We start from the raw sequence: 17,633 nt of genomic DNA on the forward strand, positions 1-17,633 counted from the left end.
TGAGAACTCAACAGCACTGTGGTATAACTGTATTTAAAAGTTGCATTTGTTTCTGATAGAGAATGAACAAAAACTCTAAACTCTAACCCCTAAATATTAACCCCCTATCCATGACCCTATACTCTTGCAAATAAAGGTTCCTCTAGGATTCTTTGAATAATTAATGGTTCTAGATTACAGCTGCTTTTGTTAAACTGGCTCCTTACACAAAGTGATCTTCATAGACAGAAAGCCAGTGTGAGGCTAGCCTAAATAAAATCATTTCCATATCATTTTGGTACAATACATTTATGATTTTTAAAGTAGAGTTAAGTATATTAATTGACAGAAACTCAATTTTGGTCAAAAACAAAATCATATTTTCAGAATTTATGGCTGATTTCCAGAATTTCCAGTGACATGTGACAAGATATTCCCAGACCACTACATTAATTATGCAGGATCAAACCCTTATTATTTTTCTGAGGCAGCACAGTCTCGGGTGGTGACACTTATCCTTCTAGCACATTGTTCTACATGTTTGATGGTAGTGATAACTTACACAGCTGCCCTGTGAGCAACTCCAGACTCGCTAATGCCCCTGTGACAAGTCAATGCCCCTGAGACGTGGTACAAATGCTGTCTTTGGCATGTCTTGGACACTTTGACAACACACAGCAGAAACATTGCACAATGCTGGGTATTTAATCACTGACTTTGCCTGGCAATAGCACTGAAAATATGGGATGGACAACAGTTTCTGACAGTTTCACCACCTCTATACTGATCCTCAGCCAAATATCATTTATCATTCCAGATTGGTGTAAGGGATGATGCAGCATTAGGCCACTAGATAATTTTGACATTTTGAATAAAGCTGTTGGGGGATGCGATGAGGTTGGTGAGGAAGCTGTGTTAACTGTGCACTGTTTTCTCAATATCTCTGAGGAAAAGCTCCTACTGCGTCTTCTTTCAGCCTAGCTCACTTACCCAGAAACAGTACCACCATGTGACAGCTCTCCTGAGCTCACTGCTGAGAGAAAAAATATCTCACGCAGCAGGGAAAGGAAATGTGTGCTGTATGTGTGCATAAGGGTGTTCAGAATAGAGCAGAAATGGCAATCAGGCCTTTCTGCAACACCCCACCCACCTACACACAGAAAAACATGGGTTTTTAATTAGCCCGGCCTCCTATAGCGCTCTCATCTCCTGTGGCTGCCCCATTTTTAATATGGATGGTGTGTATGAATCTTACCTATCTGCCAGTCCCACTGCACCTTCAACAGCTCCTTGTGTTCCATGATGGCTCTGAAACAGAAGAAAGCAATTTCAGGGATCAACATGAAAAAATATCCACATGAGTGAAACATTATCAGAGGGTGGAAGGAATAAAAAGAGCACCCTTAGACTGTTTTCTTTCAGACAATGGATGGTTTCTACAGCTAATTTGGTTTCCACTATTTCCAAAATCCCACTAAAAGATATCAAAACACAACTAAGTTTTAAAACTCCCATACAGGCTATGTAGAGATGTTCTTGTAGAGTGTCACGCAACAGAAAAACATTCACCCATCATGCAGAGATTGTGAGTTTAAAGTCCAATGATGGCACAGCCGTCTCTGGTTGGGTGCCAAAAGAGCAAAACTGGCTGTCTGGGTGGGACAGATCCTCTCTCCCCTGTCAATCACAGGAACACTAGCCAATTGTGAATATCTGTGAGGTCAGGTATGCAGAAGAGGGCAAATAGGGCTTTTCTTTTCCTGCGAGGGTGTTACGCTGTCTTGTCATGCAGTTCGAAAAGTCCTACAACTGTTTACCATCCAAAGATCATCCAAGGAACCCTTTTTTTTCTAAGAGTGGTGATAAAGAACCTTAATCCATTCTGTTCACCTCAGCTATGGGGGAAACTCAACAGAACAGAGAAGAAATGCCTGGTGATACTCTTTGCTTTGACAAGTGTGAGATCTCAGGTATGACAGACAAGGTTATACGGGTCTCCAATATTGGTGTAGAAAGTGGTCAATCCCTCTGACCTCCTGAAACTCCAAGGGATTCAATCGATACTTCACCTTGTTGCGAAGAGACTCTACGGCTCTACGGCTCTCTAAGACTTGTAGCAGTGCCAGCAGTGATGGAAAGAACAGTGGCAAAAAACAAGTGCTCAGATCTCTCTTCCACCTCTGCGTTCATCTGTTTTATACCAGAGATGATCAGGAGAGAGGAATGGAGGAAAGGATTTTTGCTATTCCCTCGAGCTTATTTTGAATCAGTCAGAACTTCCAGCTTCTGTATTCTGTAACAATTTCTATCCCAGTGTGCACAAAGACTTAAATTAACAATACATGGGGAAGTCAGACCTTAATGGGTCTTTGCCAGAACTTAATGGGATGTCTGTAGTTCATCTTTTCAAGGATGTGGAAAAAAAGGCAACTATAGTTGTTCTGATAATTACCCAGGTATTGTACAAGGTCTTGTCTTGGTTGACTGCCTCATCAATCTCTAAGGTCTTTCAATCCTGGCTTGCTGTTACACTAAACTCCTTCCTGTTTAATTCCCATGTCAAAGTGAATGAAAGTGGTCAATGTAAGAGGTGCTCTGGAGGGCACTGAGACCCACAGTCTCCGAAGAAATTACCCTTCCTTGTTGCTGGTATGGTACCTTCAAGAGTGCATCTTTTGTACTCTAAGTACAAGTGGACAAATCAGTAGCCTGGGTGCATGGAACAAGCAAATTTCATGTCTGGGCTATTAGTCTTTTATTTGTAGTTGCAGACAAATTTAACGGCAGACAAATTTACATTTATATTTAAGTCATTTGGCAGACATTTTTACCCAAAGTGACTTACAATTGAGCCGAGCAGATGAAAGTTAAGGGTCAAGGACCCAACAGTGACAGTTTGGCAGTACCGGAATTCAAATTCGCAACCTTTCGATCATTTAGCCTGGTCTTCTTAGCAACCAAACATGAAACTGGGCAGAACATTAATGCTTTTACTTACCCAGTGGGCTAGCTAATAAGTTTATGATTTGCTCATCCTTGCCTTAGTATATATACTTCACCTGAAAATGTGATGAATGTGAGAATGAGAAAGTGTTACATAATTGGACTTTAAGGACCATAATTTAATTAGCTTTTAGAGTAAAACTTTAACTTTTCAGGTAAAAGATGCATACAACGGGCACAAAAGATCCTAGAGAGTACCATCTCAGCAACAAAGAAAGTTTTGTACCCTCTGTTTGGAGTGTGCTGTGTTAATGGACAAGATGTCTTAACTTAACATAGATGAAAATAAGATGTATATTTAGGATCCAGATTCATTAAGTGCATCTTAATTAGGCCAGGCTGATCCAATAATGGATGTCCAAAGATGACAACTGGTACACAGTGGGATAGTATTAATGCACTCTCAGAAATAAAGGTACCAAACTGTACTTTTCCTTTTCCTTTCAATACGTATGTTTTACCTGGGAAGGTGCATGTTAAGCTTTAAAAGGTACATCACTGGTCCTTGATGTGTGATTACGTACCTTATTTTAAAGCTATTCATATTTCCAGAATGTACTGTACACTCTAAAATGACAAAAGATGCGTCCTTGGTGGTACCATGGAAAAGTACAGATGGGACCTTTATTTCTAAAAGTGCAGCAACAGCTATTCTTTCACAATTCATCACATTTTGGTGTAATTACTCCCAACATGTTAGCAGTTGGCATGGGTAAACAGACCTGCTGGGGTGTGTTTATATATAGCATAAATCTGGATGTTGATGTACTTGTGAGCGATTCAGCGAGCTGCCCTGGGGAGGTGAGCGGCTGGTGGTCTAAGCTCCAACTGGAGGCTTCTGGGAGCTTGTTAAAGAATGTAAAGCATTCAAATAACCCATTCTGGCTCATGGGTAGAACAGCTAGGGAGGAAGACAATCCCTCTTGGATCGGGATTGGGAAATGCTTCCAGCTAGTACCAGCAAGAGCCAGCTGGCTGAGACAGAAATAGGACCACAGGGGGAAGCAGAGTCACAGCTAAGGGGCAAAATCCATTATGTGGCACATGGATGACCTCATCCTGACCAGGAACTGGCAGAGTGGACTGTCATGTGTACATGGAGACCTCACAGGAGGATCATATTGTAAATCAAATGCTGCTTTGATGTAAAATATGCTGCTATTTGGTAAAATATGATTATATATGATTATATAAGATTATGCCAATAGACTAAGATCTAGCCTTGGTGCCAACAGTTTGCAATTGCAAGGACGGAGTGTATGTTGTGGGGAGAGACTTACAGTTGGATGCCGCTGAAGAAGGAACCGAACAGGCCCATCATGCCCAGGAACTCTACACGACTCAAGTTCTTCACAATGAATTCCTCACACACATTAGAGATGCCGTATAGTGTGGCACCGGCCAGAACAAGCAGGTCTCCGAGCAGCTTATGGTCCCCTGTTGAGTGAAGAACCTCATGTTAGCCTGGAGAATGAGGAAAATTCATCTTCTCCTCTGCATACACTATATGGCCAAAGGTTTTTGGACACCTGACCAATCACACCTGTAGGTACTTGATGAACATTGCTATTAAAATAAGCTCCACTCTTCTGGGAAGGCTTTCCACTAGATTCCGGAGCATGGCTGTGGGGATTTGTCCATTCAGCTACAAGAGCATTAGTGAGGTCAGGCGCTGATGTTGGGCGAGGAGGCTTGGGGTGCAGTTCCAGTCATTGTTCCAGTTCATCACAAAAGTCTTGAGTGTTGAGGTCTGGGCTCTGTGCAGGACACTCAAGTTCTCCTATGGTCATGGTCAGGTGTCCACATACTTCTGGCATATAGCGTACCTCTATAGTGTACCAAAGTGATGAGAAACACTTTGGTTCCATTTTATTTATTTTTTCATATGTAGATCATTCCACAAGAACTTTTTTTGGTCTTTTGAACTCTTTGGTATCAGTTTCTATTATGCTCATTTTTCTAACAAACACTAACTATGTTCATATCATGTTGTAATGAATTCATAAGCATTGTACACATTGTTATAATTATTTAAGATGCATTTCACTTTATAGCTATCTTTACTATCTTTATTATGCATTAAGGATTATTAACCTGTTGCATTGTAAGTAACTTTCCTTACACATTATAGCAGCAATACCTTTGCATAGTGCAGTATGACCATATGACACCTGTCTTGATGTTTTTTTTTTGTTTTTTTTTTTGAGTAAATGAATTAGCCTGGAGTGATTGTCATGAAATCCTATCAGAAAACTTTAATCTTTACAGCATACTACAAAACTTTACAACAGCTAGTTGTAAATTTTGGGCTTGAAAAAAATTGTGAGAAATAAAACATGTTGTTAATTTAATAAACGTTTCAATACTTCTATGATATTACTAAGATACACAATATATATCATGATATAATATATATAGGTTTGCTAAACAAACCACATCCAGATTTAAGGGTTCTAAATGTTTTAAGAGCACAGTTATAATGCTGTACAAATATATACCGGTTGCATCAAATTATTTTACAGTGTGGTTTCACTTGCAGATCAAATATTGCTCTTACTGTGGTAAATAACCTTCACTAAAATGATTTCTGTAGAGTAAAATCAATTACACACCCAAACGCTGCTGCCTGATATTACCTGTGTTTGCTGTGCAAACCTTGGGAACGATGAAATCTCAAAGGCAAGCGAGCACCGTATTATTAAACAACAAGACCCTTGTGGGTAATTTACTTTCATATAAATCCTTATACAGCAGAATCTAAGCCATGCTCGTGAATTCTTTTGATGAGCTGTGGGGCTTTGGGGAGGTGGTGTGTGATATTCTATAGACCAGGTCTAGGTCTCATTCATATTTAATAACAAGCAGTGATTCAGTCAGGGAGCTGGTGAGAATCGGAGAGGGCTGTACACAGCTCCGATGGCAATGCTGGGCGGCTGCATCTGAAATGCCACACCTCACTCGGGAGTTCTCCATCTGTGTGTGTTTGTGTGTGTGTGTGTGTCTCTGTGTGTGTGTTGCTGGAGTCAATGTTATTTGGATGAAGAGCCTTACCAAGACCCTGCTGTCGTCCCACCAGCACGTCGGCTCCTACCATGCAGCCGATCCCGAGCAGGCAGACGCCCACGCCGACGAAATGCACCACCTTATACCTCACCAGCAGGAAGAACCAGGACAGCAGGAGCACGACGGGGATGACAAAGCAGTCCAGTAGCTGAGGACACACACCACAGAGAAGATTAGCCATGTACTAATAGCATCAAAACACACTCGTGACACACAGCTCTATTTTTGTGCAGACACGAGTGTGGCTTATTAGTATATTTTATTTGAGAAGAAGGCAGTTTATTTTCTTCTGTTGCTATAATTTGTCTGTGCTTACATCAAAATCTGCCAGTGTACTGGTATTTTTAAAAACAATTTTGTTCAAATTGTGCTTGCATTACCATCTGTTTGACGCTCTTACAGTACAGACGCAAGGCCAAAATGTTTTTTTCCATTTCCAATTCCAAAGCATTAATAATTTTGTCCCATTTCTTATAACCTGGTTTTGTAGATGTATATGTTTAATGTAAATAGAGATACTTGTTTTGAAACCTTGAGTATCAGCCGATATGGATACCCATCCAGTGTCTTTTCTTTAAAAACTACAAAGCTTTAAAATGATTTTCTAATTGAAACACAGGGGAAAAAATACATAGCTAAAAACATGGCTTGAGAAAAACTGCAGCTTTCACACAAAAATCTCTTAAACGGCAAATATACGGCTAATAAAGTATAAAGTATAATTACAATTTAAAAAAAATCAATCCTAACCAAAAAATCTTTATATGTAAACATTTAATGTTCCAAAATAATCTTTTCCAAACCCAATTCTAATCTTTTCCATTTGTTACAGAAATTGGATCAAATTCTTTCCTTTTTTTCTCTGATATCTGAGCCACCATTATTTGTTGGTTTCAGCCCAATACCAATCCTGGGTACGGGATCGGTGCCATTTTTTAAAGTTAACATAAAAAAACTACACATATTTTAACCAAAAAAAAAAAAAACAGAGTGAATTATTTTATTGCAATGAACAAGAACAAATAAATTAGTTGTAAAATGTGAAAAAATGACAGTTGATACAAAAGTCACATAAATAAAGAAATTAAATACTGAAATCGCTAAACTGTAAGTTCTATCAGCCAGACAGCTAACACACTTCGTACGGTGAGTCTTTACTCTTCTACACCTGTATACTGTAATGATTTATGATCACGCAGAAGAGGACAGGTTCCCTTCCTCTCAGGGTGATCTCGGAGAGTTTTTCCTCACCACTGTCTCCTCTGGTTTGTTCATTAGGGATCTAAATTTAGATCTGGATTTCTGTAAAGCTGCTTTGTGACAATATGTACAGTACTGTGCAAAAGTCTTAGGCACCCTAATTTTTTTAGTACAAACTTTGTTATAGATTTCTATTTTATGACTTCTACATTATTGATTCAGTACAAAAACATTTTAGATTCCAAACATTAGTTTCCCAGCACAAAATGAAATGTTACAGAAAAATGTTTGTATGTCAGTAAAGAAAGCAGCAGATTCCATAAGAGACACTTTTCAGATAAAAACATAATGAAGGCTGCTGGGTTTCGCTGCAGAAATAAGAAGTGAGTCGACAGTCAAAGTCTCCAGAAGAACTGCGGCTGCTTCTGCAAGATGCTCAGTAACACTTACAGCTCATTTCCTTATAAAACTGCACACACTGTACCTGAGACTACTATATTTTTTTTAAAGCGAAGGATCATCACACCAAATATTGACTTTGTTTCATTTATTACTGTTTACAGTAATTATCGTATATTTTAGTATTTTTTTAGTGTAGAATCATTTAATTTCATTATTTTTGAAGGTATCTTTACTCTACAGCATGTCTTTGCATGTGCCTAAGACTTTTGCACAGTACTGTATAAGTAAAAATACTCAAGTTTGAAAAAGAAATAAGAGAAGCTGATTTGATTGGACTTCTTTATAATGTATTCATTAAAACCCCACTCCTTTTTCAGAATTATGCTTTTCTCCAGGTTACCATGAAAATACCAAGAATGAGCAACTTTGCGTTGCTATGCATTTGCGTTAACATGAAATTTCCGTCATGATGACTGGTTAGCTGAGAGCTTTCATCAGTTCTACTGCTAGAACTGTAAATGTAATGGCAAAATATCTTTTTTTAAATATATTTTTATTATTTCAGAAATCCCAACACCATGGGGTGTGTCTGAAATGTAGGAAATGCTGCCTACTGGCTTGTGTTTAATGTAATCTGTACAGTTTGCATTACTTGTATTGTGTTGGCATTGTTGCACTGTTTGTATTTGCACTGTTTTTATGATTCTTACTTGCACAGTCTCATATTAACTGCACTGTAATTTGTTGTCCATCTACGTACATCAATTCTGCCAAGCTGATTTCCTAGAACATGCAAGTGTTCTGATACTTAGGCAGGATTTGGAGTGTGCATGAAGTACTGCCTTCTGAGATCCCTTCATCTGGACAATTTGTGAACCCAGCGTTCATGCATATTTTGTTCTGCGACTCTCATAATCGTGTATGTCTCAGGTGAAGCAGCTGCTCTTGTAAAAATGGCAGCAGAAAACATCAGGTAGTGAGGGAGCAGTTCACAGACAAAGTCCACAGGTTATAATTGATTTTTAACATAAGCTTTTAGTTCTGATGAGACATTGTGTTGTAGTCACAAAATACTCCCTCTGTATTCAATCGGGATGAACAATATGATGATGTATTATTAATATTGTGATAAATTATGTTTTCATAGATATCAGCTGTATTATAATATCTTTTTATAAAGTATTTTTATACAGAATGAATGAAACTGGGAAGCAGCTGATTTGATGTTAATTATTTCTTTTACATTTATTTTTTTACACACTTTTTCCTCTCCTTTTTCGTGTTAAATAATTTATTTTTGCCAACATTAAATAAAAATATTCCCTTTTTTTAGATGTTGATTAATTAGCCACAACAGCAGCTCTGACAATAGCTCTGGTTGTAACATAAATCACAGGTTTAAATTAATTTGCTTATTCTAATACAATATCGTTTCTATAAATAACAAGTCATTCACAGGGACTTGAACAGCAGACGCTCTACATCCAAGCCTAATAACAAATGTGTGCTGTTATGCAAAGAATAATGTATAATCAATGATATGGTGACGTTTTCTGTAAGGAGAGGTTTACTTAATAATTATGGAAGGAGTCTCCAGTATCTTTTAACAGTTTCAGGACAGAGGATTTTGTGCTTTTCTGGTTTCTCTATAACATCATTAAACATGACAATTTTTTTTGGTCTCATTAACTTCCCTAGAGGTGATGTTCCATAACATTAACTACAAACTACAAACTATATAGAAACTAGAAACAGTTTAAAAGCGCAATGATTAATATTAATAAATCTAAAACTGTCATTTTCACTAAATGAAGTGGACTAACAAATAATATGAAAATAATCCAGGCCAAAGTGGGTCCATCGTGTTATTTCTAACATATCGCCCATTCCTAATCCCCACCTGTACTTTATTCCATCTCATTTAACGTACAGTATCTCGGCTGCCTTTAAATAATGTCTCACAGGAACCTTTGTAATTCTCAAGACGCTGATTTGTAAAACAGCACACGAGTCATCAAGTTAACGACTTCCTGTTTCGGACACAGCCTATAATCTATGATTATTAGATAAAAGATCAAATAACCCAGATGACTGAAACCCTTTATAGACACCGTGACATTTAATGTTATTTGAGCTTTAGAAAAACACGTACATTTACGCTGGAAAAATTGCAAATGATTTCAATTTTCTTTTTTGCTTGCTACAGACTAGCACTGTATTCCCAATATTGATCATTTGTCTCGTACACAAAAGCTGCCTTGCTGAGTTATGAAATAAGCTCTGCGACAAGCAATCCATCAATATATACAAGCGTTTAAATATTCTGACATGCACTTCCTTGTTTTGCAATCTCTGAACAAAGCACTAAATATCGACCGAGAGCGTTTATTGCTCCGGGTGCTCCACGGCCGAGCGAGAGAAAGAGAGAGAGAGAGACAGAGAGAGAGAGAGAGAAAGAGAGAGAGAAGCGTATGGAGCTTTTATAGCCACAGGGGAGCCATCAGCCCTCCATTCCAGGAAGAGCCAGTGGCACTCAGAGACACTGTTCAGAATGGGCCATGAGCACATACATTAACCCATAAGACAGGAGGAGTGAGACTTACGCTGTCCTCTGTCCAACATTCAAGCAGTTACAGCAGTAAGTGTGAGTCTAAAGATTTATTGTAAACAAAGTGGTGCCTGAAGCGTGATTCACTGGCCAAAACCCAGCTCGGGTCGCCTGTAGAACAATCACAGTTCAGCTTCTGTTCAAAAATCATCATCTGAAGCTAGAATCGCTTGTAGGGCAAAGCTGAGGGAAAAAAAGCATATTTTGTGAGAGCAGAAAGTGGTCAGTTTTATTATTGTTGAAAAGGCTGTTTAGCAAAGAGACAACAAACCTTCAGAGTGAAAAGAACGCTAAGAAAATAATGATTACAGCACTTCAAGTGATATTTTGGTGCCACAAAATGAAGGGAAAGTGGATGACTAGTGCAAGGTCACTGAGGTCATATGATTAAAGGTGAGAACATTTCTAGTGGTCATCTGATCCACTTACTGAAGCTCCAACTCCCACAGTTTCACTTAGTTTCATAACATCAACACATAGAAAAGCATCAGAGACAGAGAGAGACAGACACAGAGAGAAAGACAAAGAGACTGAGAGAGGCTGAGATACAGACAGAAGTACAGACAGATACTGAGAGAGAGACAGAGAGAAAGACAGACAGAGACTGAGAGAGGCTGAGATACAGAGAGAAAGATAGACAGAGACTGAGAGAGGCTGAGATACAGAGAGAAAGATAGACAGAGACAGAGAGAAAGATAGAGAGAGACTGAGAGAGAGAGACTGAGATACAGAGAGAAGTATAGACAGATACTGAGAGAGAGACAGAGAAAGACAGACAGAGACTGAGGGAGGCTGAGATACAGAGAGAAAGATAGACAGAGACTGAGAGAGAGACAGAGAGAAAGACAGACAGAGACTGAGAGAAAGACAAAGAGAAAGACAGACAGAGACTGAGAGCGACTGAGATACAGACAGAAGGATAGACAGAGACTGAGAGAGAGACAGAGGGAAAAGATGGACAGAGACTGAGCGAGAGAGACAGAGAGAAAGACAGATAGAGACTGAAATAAAGACAGAAAGACAAAGAGACTGACAGAGACTGAGATACAGACAGAAGGATAGGCAGAGACTGAGAGAGACAGAGGGAAAAGATGGACAGAGACTGAGAGAGAGAGAGAGAGAGAGAGACAGAGAGAAAGACAAACAGAGACTGAGAGAGGCTGAGATACAGAGAGAAAGCTGGACAGAGACTGAGAGACAGAGAGAAAGACAGATAGAGACTGAGAGAGAGACAGAGAGAAAGACAGATAGAGACTGAGAGAGAGACACAGATACAGAGAGAAAGACAGAGAGAGAGACAGATGGCCAGAGGACAGAGACCGTCAGATTGAGACAGACAGAGATGCAAACACAGAGAGACAATCAGAGACAGAAAAACTGAGAGAGAAAGGCGGAAGTTGAGGAGGATGATAAGAAAGAGATACAGTGAGACAGACAGAAAGAAACAGACAGACAGACAGACAGACAGACAGACAGGTTTGAGACAGAACAGTCATTGAACATTAATCACGTCTATGTAATGAGTAAAACTTTGGCTCCTGTGCGCCGCTGCTCGTATCTCCACATAAATATTAATGAGTCATCGTCTTACCTTGTTAGAAGTTCAGTTTGAAATAGTTACAATATGTTGTGCTTATTTTCCTCCCACACTGTGTGGGGATGATTATTATTATTATTATTATTATTATTATTATTATTATTATTATTATTATCCATACAGTCACTTCACTAACTCTGGAAAGTGCTTTACAGGGAGGACAGGACCACAGCTGAGGTTTCTCTCTCTGGAGTGGGAGTGCACACTGATCTGTTCCTCCTTCAGACAACTAACAAACAGCCTGATCTCATGAAGAGCTGCTGTCTCTCTATCCTCGGAACGCTGCATAATTGAAAGCTGAAAATATAAGATCTTTCACAGCCTCGCTCACTTTCCACTGGATCACCGTGTCTACAATTATGCAAGTTTATGTCATTTTCGTGACAGTTCTGAGACGCCCCTTTATTTAAGATGCTGTTCATTTTAATGGTGTTTACTACAGTAGAAATTACATCATGTTTTCTTTCATGAGAGAATTGTTGAACTAGATTTCTGACTTCTAATGAATCACTGAGATTTTAGTTTATGATCATTTTAGGTAAATTATACAATGAGTTATAATGGTATATGCCCATTTCTCAATTCTAGGTACACTACATCGGTTGGAATCCATCCATCCATCCATCCATCCATCCATCCATCCATCCATTCTCTGTACAACTTACCCTACACAGGGTCATGGGGTAGCTTGGAGCCTATCCCAGGGAACTGGGGGAGGAAACCAGGAGCACCCAGAGGAAACCCTCGCAGCACGGGGAGAACATGCAAACTCCACGCACACAGGGTGGAGACAGGAATCAAACCCCAACCGTGGAGGTGTGAGGCCAACATCCTAACCATAGCTTCGCTAAAGCTCAGTAAACCCTCACACATGAATAAACACATCTCAGTCCAGTGCTTAGCTACTTTTCCGGAGAAAGTAGCTAAGGCCACTAGAAGTTGCCAGATGATGTCATGATGTGATGTCACAGATTAATTTATTCACCGAATATCATTCTCAAGACCAGCCTCTTTATTTTTTCTCTTTTATGAAGTTAATAAGGTAAAATCAATGCAGCTTGGCATGTTACTGAGAATTCTGAAAGTACAAAATCCTCTCTCATGACAGAAAATTTACTGAGCTGACATTGGAGACTCCTTCCATAAACATTAACTAAACACCTCCGTACAGAAAACGTATCACCATTTGTACATTAATTGTTTATTAAATACCTAAATGATGTGTAGATGAAGTGGAACATCCACTATACAAGTCAATATGAATTAGCCATCACTATCAGAATGAGCATGTTCATAGAGTATAAACCGAAACTGCTATCAGAGCTTCTGCTAAAGAAAATTAATCAACCAACTGACCAATCAGCAATTAGAATTCAGCAGCACTGTGGTATAAATAGAATTAATAAATAATGTTAACAGCAAACTAGTAGCCAGGAAACATAATGTGGACATATAAATGAGTTAAAAAAAAAAAATCCAAGTATTCATTTTTAATTGACATTCAGCCAGAAATTATACATAAGTACAGTAACAAAGTACAATTACTTAAGAATTTCATACCTCAGTGTTATAAAAGTAACCTGAAGATAGTTGTGATATCTCGGAAAAGTGTACTGTGATATAATTTATTGCAAGATCAATATCATTTTCACTAACACTCGTCCAAATCTGTCGGTCTCAACACAACACAACACACTGCGAGTATGTGGAGTGTAAATTACATTCTTCATTATGAAAGCAGCTGCTCATATCCCTCAGCATCTGTCAGCTCCCTGCTGCCTGTCTCTCATAGTGTGGAAAGCTCTTAGAGGAGATCAGCGTGCACTTTTTCTCATGTGAGCTGCCACACTGTCACAAGTAGGACATTCAGGTCCATACACAAGCACACACGAGCAGCTATTAGCGACCAGCAGCTCCACTTTCAGATGATTTCTGAGAGGCCGTGGGGAGCCGACATCATTGATTCGGGCGTCTGAGAGCAGCTCCACTGTTGGCTCAAATGGCAATGGATGACATGAATGGTACCAGAGTGAAACAGACTGGGACAAGTCATTAGTTTCATCTACTAGAGGAGTGTGTGTGTGTGTGTGTGTGTGTGTGTGTGCGTGAGAGAGAGAGAGATAAGTAGACATAGACCACCATGATGCAGCAATTCTCCCTCAGACTGCTTGAGATTGGAGACAGCATGCCTTGCTCTTAAGAAGCATAATTTCCAAAATGGTTATGCTGGCAAAAATGTGGACATGTGAGTCAACCTAGACATTTGTGCTGAGTTAGGCTAGTTGTGTGCTTAATTACAGACACGTCTTCCAGATGATGATGTCAGGATGTGCATAGCAGTGTCTTCTTCGCTCTATTCCTTTATATGATATTCAAAGTTTTTATGTATTACAGAACAACATATACTTTTTATACATTCATAACAAGTTCGTTCCTGTCAACTGTCATGGCATGGGAGGCTGAGATGGATGCAACTGCAGAGTTTTATTGAAAAACATGCAGACAAATCCAAATCGTGAATCAGAATCAGGAGCAGTACACAGGCATAGGTTGGGCAATGAGAGAACAATGATATCAGGGATTATCCAAACACACAAACCAGAAAACTGAACTAGATTATGAACTGGAGTTTCGTGACACAGAACAAACTGCTCTGTAAAGTCAAGCGGGTTAACACAGGACAATACTTTGCATCGAACAGAGAAACATGAGGGTTTTATACACAAACAAATCAAGGGGAAAACTGAAAACAGGTGTCAGTAATCAGGAAACACGAGGGAGACAACCAATGACAATACGTGGGAGGAGTCAGGACATGAAAAACAAAACACACATGGCAATGTAAACAAACACATAGCAACATGGAAGAGCACGCCGTATCGTTGCGGGCTGCTATGTGGAAATATGGGGAAATATGGGGAAGTGCATCACATTGTCACTTACAGTACTTTATAGCAGCTATAGACAGTCATTCCCTCACCAGCCTCACCAGTTTTTTTCTCTCATGAAGTTAACAAAAAAAAACCAGTTTGTCATGTTACCGCAAAGTCCTCCGTCCTGAAAATGTTTTCAGCTTTACCTGTGATTGTTACAAAGCCCTAACAGTGGAGACTCCTTCTGTAAATGTTAATGCCTCCTCATGGAAAACCTCACCATATCAACAAACAAACAAAAAAAATCCATTTATTGGAGTGTCCACCATTGTGAATCATCTGCTATCTGGACAGATAACATTAAGTGGTAACAGGAACTAACTTGTTTTTTATACACATTCTTCAACATGTAACTATAAACTGATAAAAAGTATCACAGGTCATTCTTTAATAAATGTCTTTCTAATTGTTTGCTGCTGTGGTATAAGAGAAATAAAACACTTTGGGACATGCTGTTGTAAGAAAAGAATAGATTTCTGAGTGGTAACAGTAGCTCCACTTCACCGCATCGCACCGGTCGCATCACTCACCATCGTTGATTATTGTTCTGTAACAGCTAGTCCCTGAGTGTTTCTTTCCTTACTTCACAAACGTCAGTTCATTGAGACCACTAGTGACAGTAATGACATGCCTAAGCCTTTCCCACCGTGCATGTGATTTTACCTGATTTGACCTTGTTTGTTTAGTTTATTGATTTAGTCCTTGCCTAGTTTAGTCTGTTTATTCTGATCGCTTGAACCTCAACTCTTATTCTGATTCTCTTTGGATTTGTCTGCCTTGTTGGATTTCGAATAAAACCCTGCGGCAAAACCCCGTCCATCCCTGACACATAGTCTCCCACAGGTCCATCCGTACCATCTTCAGCAATCACTCCATTAACGGCAGATTCAGACCTGAGTAGCAAAAGAATCAATCACTCTCTATCTCTCATTCTCTCTGAAGGACTTTCTAATAATCATTAAGGCCACCTCTGCCTAATCAGGGGCTGTTAATCGTGCTCTGAATAAGGCTGTTTCACAACTAACAACACTTTAGTGAAGGTTAACTGACAAGCACCAGCCAGGGGAGTGTTTTATTACTGGATCACTCTTATACACGACTACTACAGCTATTGTTGGATGGCGGTCAGTGTCTGTACATTTGCTGTATTTGACAGATAAAATCATTCTTTTACTCAGCCTCGTGCTACTGTGTCGATGCTGAGTCATTGATGGAACCACACTCCGCTTAACCACTGCTCATCTCGCTGACTAAATTAGATTTTGTCAATGGCAATGACATAAAAATTATCATGACATTAAAATAATATTATTTCCATCCGTCACAAAAGTAAATGATGGAACAAAAATAACATTTGTAAGGATGTTTGATGGACTTAAACTTTCTGTGAAATTTCACTCCTCTGAATGACATCACAAGCCATTGAATATAGTTTAACTTCTCAAAAGACATTGATCTTTTTTTATCAGTAGAATTCATTCATTAATAGACTAAAGCATTCATGATTATGCAATTTGGAAATAGCCCCATGTTATATAGCCATTACAAAAAGCCTAACATCATATGATGTGCTAACTTAGCTAGCCAGGTGCTTAGCAGCTAGTAACCTAGCTTGCGAATGTCAGAGTTGTATTTCAGAATCAGTGTGTTCATTTGAATTGCCATATTCTCACTGATTTATTTAACACTAGCCAAACCTCAAGACATACCACAATGACCATGTCTGTTCATCAATAGCATTAGCTAACATTAACATTAGCTAGCTGCATAGCTTAGCACAAAATTTGTACAGTTATTATTATTATTATTATTCTGGGCTCCAGCTATCCTCTATTTAGTGATATCCCTAAGATTATAATTTCATACTGAAGTACTAAGAAAGTCTGCGTTAAAATAGAAAAATTACTTCATTCTATCCTACATACAGACAATCTGGACCCAAACACCAATCTGTATAACCACAATTAGACACCAAGGGGAGATAAACCCAGAAATAAAAACCTTATTTTACCGTGTAGCTGTAAAATTAATAATTAATGTTAATAAACGTACAGTTTGACCAATCTGCACATTTTCGTTGACTAAAATGCAATTATTTGACATTCTTTTTCATATAAGCCAAAGACATAATAACTAAAATGAATCAAAATGACATGACTAAAGGTCACTGTCACAGTACGAATTGGGGGGTTGGGGGGGTGGAGGTGCATACTGTGACAGTGACCTTTATTCATGCCATACTGATTCACTTTGACAGCAACGAGCGCCATGTGCTTCTATTTTATCATCACAGTTGTCTTTTTTTCTCTTATTATGTTCACCTGTCCCTTGTTTCCCCTTAATCAATTTGTACGTATACCATACGTTTTCCAAGTTCCTTGATTTGTGTTTTTGACCCAAGCCTGTTATTCTTTTATTCTGTTCATGCATTTTCTTAGTTTACCTCATCTGCCTGTGTTTTGATCACTACTATAAACTATGGTGATGAATTTTAGACTAACCTGTATAAAGTTATGCTGAGTTTACAGAATTTTAGTCCAGCCCTTTTTTTCCAGCATCGCATTTTAGTCAAATCATATATATATATATATATATATATATTTTGTATATGTATGTATATATATGTATATGTTTTAAAAACTCTATGAAAGTGAACACTTACCTGTACACTGGTAAGTGTGGTGTATTGGTAAGCTTTAATGACCAGGTAGTTGGCTTCGATATCAATCACGCCGAGGATCATGTACTTCCACCATCGTCTCTTCAGGATTGCCAGTAAATTCTCCTCTCCTGGAACAGAACAAGAGAAATCATTTTGTTTTTTCTGTTGTTTGAATTTTCCCACCAT

At 38.8% G+C, this 17,633-nt stretch overlaps 1 protein-coding gene across 1 annotated transcript in view; it reads right to left on the reverse strand.

Moving 5' to 3' along the window:
* slc35f1 (solute carrier family 35 member F1) overlaps positions 1-17,633 on the reverse strand; it is a 116,401-nt gene that overhangs the window by 22,556 nt on the left and 76,212 nt on the right. The window contains exons 3-6 of the mRNA XM_026922908.3: positions 17,448-17,575; positions 6,034-6,193; positions 4,263-4,419; positions 1,235-1,287 (exon numbers count right to left, since the gene is read on the reverse strand). Coding sequence (XP_026778709.1) covers positions 1,235-1,287; positions 4,263-4,419; positions 6,034-6,193; positions 17,448-17,575 — 498 coding nt within the window. The remainder of the gene's footprint in view (positions 1-1,234; positions 1,288-4,262; positions 4,420-6,033; positions 6,194-17,447; positions 17,576-17,633) is intronic.

The sequence above is a fragment of the Pangasianodon hypophthalmus genome, chromosome 19 (genome assembly GCF_027358585.1).
Source record: "Pangasianodon hypophthalmus isolate fPanHyp1 chromosome 19, fPanHyp1.pri, whole genome shotgun sequence".
Classification (NCBI taxonomy): Eukaryota; Metazoa; Chordata; class Actinopteri; order Siluriformes; family Pangasiidae; genus Pangasianodon; species Pangasianodon hypophthalmus.